This window comes from Colossoma macropomum, unplaced genomic scaffold, assembly GCF_904425465.1.
Source record: "Colossoma macropomum unplaced genomic scaffold, Colossoma_macropomum, whole genome shotgun sequence".
Lineage (NCBI taxonomy): Eukaryota > Metazoa > Chordata > Actinopteri > Characiformes > Serrasalmidae > Colossoma > Colossoma macropomum.
Window position 1 is genome coordinate 24,098,432 of NW_023494807.1, and position 8,192 is coordinate 24,106,623.

General features: G+C 38.7%; 1 protein-coding gene across 1 annotated transcript in view; it reads right to left on the reverse strand.

Moving 5' to 3' along the window:
- The window catches only part of sema6ba (sema domain, transmembrane domain (TM), and cytoplasmic domain, (semaphorin) 6Ba), a 112,512-nt gene extending 105,296 nt beyond the window's left edge, over nucleotides 1–7,216 (reverse strand). Inside the window, exon 1 of the mRNA XM_036556668.1 lies at nucleotides 7,111–7,216. Coding sequence (XP_036412561.1) covers nucleotides 7,111–7,216 — 106 coding nt within the window. The remainder of the gene's footprint in view (nucleotides 1–7,110) is intronic.
- Nucleotides 7,217–8,192: the final 976 nt, after the last annotated feature.

Below are 8,192 nucleotides of genomic sequence, written 5' to 3' on the forward strand. Positions count from 1 at the left end.
CACGCACACACATACACACACATTTTCTAAGCCACTTATCCTTCTGGGTTGCGGGGGGGAGCTGGAGCCTATCCCAGCGGTCATTGGGTGGAAGGCAGGAAACACCCTGGACAGGTCTCAGAAAACAAAGATGCAAATTTCTGAGTGCACAATTTTTATTAATTTGAGTTTAACATATTGGAAAAAATAAAATATGAAATACAAATCATGCCATATGTTTTGCACAGGCCACATTTTATGCTTTATTTTTTCCTCAATATGTTAAATTCAAAATGTATAGAAGTATTGACTAAGTTTTATTACACACCTCTATAACCTAAGAATAGCTCAGCCAGTTTGCTGTAGTCCCTGTAGTTCCTGAATCATAGGCCTTAGTATGTAATAAGCCTGGGATTTTAAGGGGTTCATTTCACCTGGAAACTCAACAGAACATATGATTTGACCAACAGCACCCAAACTTTTGCATAGTATTGTTAAAGTGAAATTTGCACAGCATTCCCCTCACCCTAAATGTAGTCAATCAGCTAAAACGTTTGCTGCTAAAACTGCTAAAAGCTAATGTAGCTAACAAGTAATAGAAACTTATTAAAATCAATTAGCATTGTGCAAACTGCTTGCCATCATTACACGCTTGCCTCAAAGTGCGTAGAATTGTTATGTAATCTCAAACAGACTTACTTATGTGGTTTATGTCACTGTATGACATAAAAATGAACCAAAAACAGGTTTCAGGATGGCTGCTACTTCTGTTTTTAGCTAAGAGTGCTAGGCACTTAGTTTGCATAATGCTAACTGATGTATTTTAGCTTTACTTGTTAGCTACCATAGCCTTGTAGCTCCAGTGCAAAACACAAGAATCCAACTTCACATGTCTAACATGTCTCGGCTCATCAACCACACTCGTGTAAAATTATGTAAATTTCATTTTTCGATGATCCATCGCTTTAAATCACAGCAGCTCCCCAGGCAAAAGTAATCTAGCTCGACCAGAGCCTAAGTCTACAAACTGTGCTGACATGTTTTGCTCCTGGCCCACAGCGCGCTTTCATGTTTTTCAGCTAAAAAACAGCTGTTGGCCTACAGGGGATGAACATCTCTCATCATTACTGCCGCGCTCTATTACATCTGTATCATAGTACTATGAGAATAAACCCGCTTTAGATGCTATAATTGCTATTCTATAATACGGGCACTTCAGTGGAACGGAAAGGAATGAAATGATACAGCTAAAGGATATAATGGTGATCAGAGCAGGTACGAGCTAACAGGCTTATTTCAGCCTTTCTCAGATGTGACGTAAAGTAGCTGTTAGAGCTTAAAAGCTTTGTATTCAAGAAAATAATCTTCAACCCGTTCCCCCCTCCCTGTACCTGTCTTTCTCACAGTTTTTCACACTCACACACACACATTCCATGTGCTGTTTTCCTGAGCATGTAAATCACACGGTTCTGTCTGACCTTTGATCTCTGCGCTCTACTGCATAATCATGAGATTGACGTTAGAGCCGGCAGGCAATAACACTAATTCCTGCCCACGGCGAGTATGCACACAGACACGCAACTCTAGCGGAGTGCTTGTAGGAGTGGGGGTTGGACAGAACACTACATCCTCAGGAGGAACGGTCAGCTAACAGATTAACTACAACATACATCTCCACAAAACTGTACTTAACATATGATTATAGGTGAACCCATGAACTCTAAGGGACTTGCATGTGGACCCACACTTCAACTTCTCATATCATAATTTACAGCGGTAACTGAATATTAAATCCTGTGAGTAATAACCCAACGATAAGCCTGCAGTTTAAAGGAACACGCCACTATTTTCCAAACTAATCTTTATCTGATGCATCTGCACCTTTTAAATAAAAGTATCCAAAGTGTTCTTTGGAGAAATGCCATTGAAGAACCACTTTTGGTTGCCAATGGATGGTTCTTTAAAAAAAATCAGGTTGTTTAGGGAATCAAAAGTGTTTTTTCTATAGTGTCGGTCCAAAGAACAATTTGGGGCACCTCTGTATTGAAGAGTGTACAACTTAGTACAACATATTGTGGAGTTCTACCACTGGCCACACTGCCGTAGGATTGGCGGGAGGCGTGGCCTTGCAGAGTGGCTGTGCAAAGAGGCTCTTGAGAGGTGCCGTGCTCCTGGTAAGAAGAGACTTTTAATGCTCTGATACTGCTGTTGTGGACGTTACTAGTGCAGCAGTGGTATTTGCGTTATTCTGTGCTGGGCTGTGGGTTTGGTCAGGTGGGTTAACCCCATAAAAGGTCAGGGCCAAGTGGCAGGTCCAAAGTTTTACTACACACTTCTTTAACACAGAAATAACTCAGCTAGTTTGCATTGTAGTCAATGTATTTATTGAATAATAGGCCTTAATATGTAATAAACCTAGGATTTTATGGGGTTAAGTGTCAGCTCTGAATCGAGACTGTATGGCTGGAGGTGACCTGCCTGCTTCCCAGCCATGTCAGCTAGCACTGAGTGGTGGTTATCTCTTACTGTCTGTTCAATAAAAGAGCATTCACCTTTAAAGCGCAGTGTTTCCCAGCGTCGTCTTATTCACTGACGCTACAATATGGTCGATTACCACCAACAATAACTTTGCATTTAGATAATGATTTTATATTTACAAAAGGAGAGGAAACGCACTTACTCACATCAAACAGCACAATCTACAAGCAGGGCTGAACATTATGCAAATTAATCTGGCCAATGCAATGTAGCTAACCAATCAGGAGGCAGGTGTTGTTTGCGTGATTTGTGTGTGCTGGTCAGTGCATGAAACATTTGCTTGCTTATCAAAAGTTTGTGTGAGATATAGAAGACCGAATAGAAAACACAAGTTTAATGATGCAAACTACATTGACTTTCTAATTATCCAAAACTGTTAAAAGCATTATTTACATAAATATATATTTTGGTTGGATTTTGGTGGGGAACTCATTCATAACATCCACATTCAGCCAACTGAAGAGGGAGGATGTGTTCACATCTGCCGACGTGCTAAAGCAGCGTAAATTCAACATTGATAAAGTATTGGCTTGGTAAAGTTGACATTCAAGAGAGCCTGAGGACTAAAACAATAACTTTTGTCATCCAGAAGCTTAAATTATAATAGACATTTTGCTAGCTATGGTGTAATTTTTTTTTCATAAAGTTTGAAAGTATATTTTTTATGGGAAACTACAGGTGAGAATGCAGAAAAGATCCATTCATCCTGTTATTTATTTATAGGAAATAAAAATGTTATTGTGCCTTCAATAAAACTGTCATTTTCTCTTCACTAATGCCATTTCAGCAGAGAACTTTCATTTGAAGGCATTTTTTAAACTGTCCTCAGTAGTTATGAAGCTCATAAATATGACTGTATATATGACAACCACATTTGAATTTGTTCCCCAACATGTCCCACCAGATAAAGTCTAAACACAGTTATTAAAATGTTAAATGACTGCGCCTGAAAGAATGCAAGTAGCTACATTTAAAGATGTTCACTGTTATTTCGTTTCAAGAAGTATACAGTTGTGTGCAAAAGTTTGGGTGCCCCATAGCCAAATTAGATATTCTGTTGATTTTTGAAAACTCTTTGCAGCAAAGTATTAAAAAAAAAACAATAATGTGCTGTAAATGTTACTGTACAGTTATTTTAAATTTGATTGATTTTAAAAATAAGAATAATACATCAATATACAATTGTGTCATCTGGAAAAGTTTGGACTTGTAAAGTCTCAGAGCCTACTTAGCTTAACTAAGCTGTAATTAAGTCATTAGGACAGGCTAGGCAGACATTAGGAATTGTCAGCTGATGACACTTCCAGAGTGCAATAAATTCTCTGACTCAAATCAAAACTTAGCAACATCCAATAACAATGGGATTGTCTAAGCATCTAAAATGAAGCTAATAGATGCCTATAAAGTGGGAGAAGGCTATAAAGAGATATCAAACAATCCCAGCTCACAATTTTCTACTGTATGAATTGTCATTAAGAAATGGCAGATAAGAGGAACTATGGAAGTCAAGGCAAGATCTGGAAGATAGAACTGCTCCTATGCTGGCCAGAAAGGCAAAACAAAACCACCATAGGACAACAAAGGACTTGCAGGAAGATTCAGCTGATACAGGAGTGGTGGTGCACCATTCTACTTTGTACTGTTGCTTGCACAAACATGATCTGCATGTAAGAGTCATCATAAGGAAATCGTACCTGTGAGCTCATCACAAAAGTCAACATCTAAAATATGCAGAACAACATCTTGACAAGCCAGAGGCATTTTAGAAGCAAGTGCTGTGAGCCGATGAAGTAAAAACTGAACACTTTAGCTACAGTCACCAAAGGTATGTTTGGAGAAAAAAGGAGCAGCATATGATGAAAAGAACACATTGCCATCTCTTAAGCATGGGGGTGGATCTCCATGCTTTGGGGTTGTTTGGCAGCTAGTGGCTCAGCATATACCGCATGGGTAGATAAAAGAATGTATTACACTAAATGTCAGCAAATTCTGGAAGTAAATGTGACTCAGCAAGTCAAGAAACCGAAGACTTCAAGAAATGCAAGCTGAAGATTTTGGAATGGCCCTCACTTGAACGTCATTGAGAATCTGTGGGTAGATCTTAACCATGCTGTGTATGCCCAAGAATACTGCAGAACTAGAAGCGTTCTGGAAGGAAGAGTGGTTGAAAATTCCCTAAAACAATAATAGAAAGACTCCTAGCTGGGTATAAAATGTATTTACAGGCTGTGAAATCTGTGTAGGGAGTGTTACTAAGTACTGCCCGAAACATGCCATTTTTTTCCTATCTTGAAAATCTTTTTTGCATGTTAATCAAATATAAAAACTGTTTTAACATCAACATTTGCAAAAAGTAAAAAAATTTAAATAGTTTGCTGCAGAGGTTGTGTTTGCTTCTTTTCACTCCAAAAACATGTGGTTTGGGCAGGGGTGCACTAAAGTTCTATGAAAAAAAGCATCTGTGTACTGCCAAAAAAGGACACACCAATTTGTTTTAAGGTTATTTAAAAACATTTTTTTTTATCAGATTCTCCATCTTGGAGAAGAACTATTTAACTATGCAAAGAAGAGTTTAAGCATTCAGATGGCCCTTTGATTTGTCATGGTTCCATATATACCCATTGCTTGTAACATGCTTATTCACATCCTACAGTGGTGCTGCAGTATTCCCTAGAGTGAGATTTTCTGGTTTAAAGACTAGGAAAACTCCCCTCCGATGATGTTTTGAAATGTTTTTTTTTTTTTCATTATATGATGACTTCAGAAGGAAAGCATAAAAACTAATGTTACTGCTAGGATTCCAAATATCTTATTGTAGCTATATAACTGTAATAACTTTGCCATGTCTGTGGAGATCATGGATTACTCAAATTAGAAGTTACTTGTCAGATGAGGAGGATAACGATACTTGACTACCTAATATTAGATATCTTGTCTCAGTTTGGTTTCTTTTCTCTGACTGAAAAGATGAAAAACATTTCCATTTTGTGCTGAATAATTGTTTATGATTTTGTTATGAATAAACTGTGTTAGGGATGTATGATCAGACTCAGACAAAACTGGAATTGGCAGATTTTTTCTCCAAACATGCAATCAGTGATCGGCCAATTTATTATTTCATTTGGGACAACTTTGAACACAACCACCTTCATAAAGGGTTTATGAATGGCATATCAAATAGCATAATAAGCACTTATAACACATAAATTAAGAGGGCAACAGTGACCTGTTATATCTGCGAGTATGAATATCTGATGAAGCTGACAGATATAATACTGATAGGAAAAGATGAATTAAGCAAATCTGAAGTTTAAGCAAAAAATGTTACTGTTGCACTATTTTTGTGCTAAACTGCTTATTAATTATTTTAAAGCTTTTATAGCCTAATTAATAACCATAATTAATAAACAAATTTGAAAGCATTCATATACAGTATCTAGTCTTATAGTAAAGTGGGACCACATATGTTGGCCAATCTACGTTGCCATGTAAGCTTTGGATTGAAAAAGGCTATTAAAAATTGGCCAAATTTGGGCCAATTTGGCTGTAAAGCAGAATTAGAATAAAAAATCATCATAGATGCATCTCTAGTTGTATGTATTAGCCTGTAGATGAGTGGCTAGGCTAGCAGTCAGGATTGGTTGACACCACAGGGATTCCCAAAGGGAATGTTTAATGTATCTCTGTGACGCACACTTGATATTGTAGTGAAAGAACATTATTAACCCCTTAAAATCTCAGGCTTGTTACATACTATGGCTTATTATTCAGTAACTACAGGGACTTACATGTAAACTAGCCAAGCTATTCTTAGATTATAGAAGTGTGTAATAAAACTTTGGGCCTGCCGGTGGATTCTGGCCCTTTAAGGGCTTACACACACACACACACACACACACACACACACATCTTCTAAGCCGCTTATCCTTCTGGGTCATGGAGGGAGTTGGAGCCTATCCCAGCAGTCACTGGGTGGAAGGCAGGATACACCCTGGACCATGGTCACCAGTCCATCGCAGGGCACATTTAAGGGCTTAATGAAAACATAAAAATTATATAAAATTCTGAACCAATGAGTCTGAGGACTACAGAATACTGCATATCTCAACAAATAACAAATAAACTCTAGTTTAAGGCAGGAATGTACCCTTAAAATGTACTGACAGTTTACATTGTGAATAGTAAAATTCCTTAAAATAGTAAAATTCCTTAAAATCCTTATAGCAATTTTGCTGCAAGACCTAATTTAAACCATATTTGTATGCTTTTTACACTAGTTATAATGGCTGAACTGATGAAGTGAATTAATAAACAAATCCATCGGCATCGGACATCATAACAAGGACACAGCGCTGTACTACAATATTAATCACTGTTCCATTAATTAGGTTCTGAAATTCCAAACCTGTCATGTGTTAACTAATTTTGTTCCTGGCTGCCAAATGTAAAAGTCATTCATGTCCTGAGCTTGTTCTGAGGGTCCCGTGGGAGGTGATAGATTTTCACTTGTGCTCCTGAGGGACTTCTGTGTCCAAATGCCACCCTGTAGTGTGAGGTAATTGGCGGATGGAAGGGGAAGGGGGAGGGGCTTACCCTCGGCAGGGGCGGAGATTAAAGGGCCTGGTTCCTCTGGAAACGAGCAGGTGGCCAATCGGAGAATGGCTAGGAGCAACGGGAGGAAGGGGGCGCCGGTCGCCATGGCAGCGGTCGCCTGGGCTGTTCAGGACAGGAGGAGGGAGATATTAGTGAGATGCAAACACCTCTCACACACACACACACACATACACACACACACCAGATACACAAAAGGGCACACACACACACACATCAGATACACAGAAGTGCACACACACAAACACACAAAAGGTACACAGAAGTGCACAGACACACACACACATACAAGACACGCAGAAGTGCACACACACACATACATAAGATACATAGAAGTGCGCACACACACACATATATAAGACATACAGAGGTTCACACACACAGAGACATACACACACTAAAATAAGATACACAGAAGTGCACAGGCACACACACACATACAAACACACTACAGATATTCTTTGTGGAATTTGATTCAGACACATCTTTCATTACTGCTTATTACATTAAGAACGGAAATGTAATAAAGGAGAGAGAGAGAGAGAGAGAGAGAGAGAGAGAGAGAGAGAGAGAGAACGTGAGAGATATAAGTAATAAAGACAGGGAAAGGAAGAGACAAAGAGAGAAGAGAAAAAGTGAGGAAAATAAAAAGAGATTAGAGAAACAGTAAGAGAAAGAAACAGAGGAAGGGAAGAGAGGGTCAGAGTAAAAGAGAGAGAAAAAAGAGAGAGAAAGAGAATAGAACAAGAGAAGAACAAATAAAGAGAAGTGAGAGAAGCAGAAGAAAAGAGAGAGGGGACAAAGATAAGAAAAGGGATAAAGAATAAGAAAAGGGAAGAGAACAATGTATGTTCTGATGCTGCTTGAAAGAGAGAAAGAGAGAGACAGAGAGAAAGAGAAACAGATGAGAGAAAGAGAGTCAGAGAGAGACAGCCAGAAAGAGAAACAGATGAGAGAAAGAGAGTCAGAGAGAGACAGCCAGAAAGAGAAACAGATGAGAGAAAGAGAGTCAGAGAGAGACAGCCAGAAAGAGAAACAGATGAGAGAAAGAGAGGCAGAGAGAG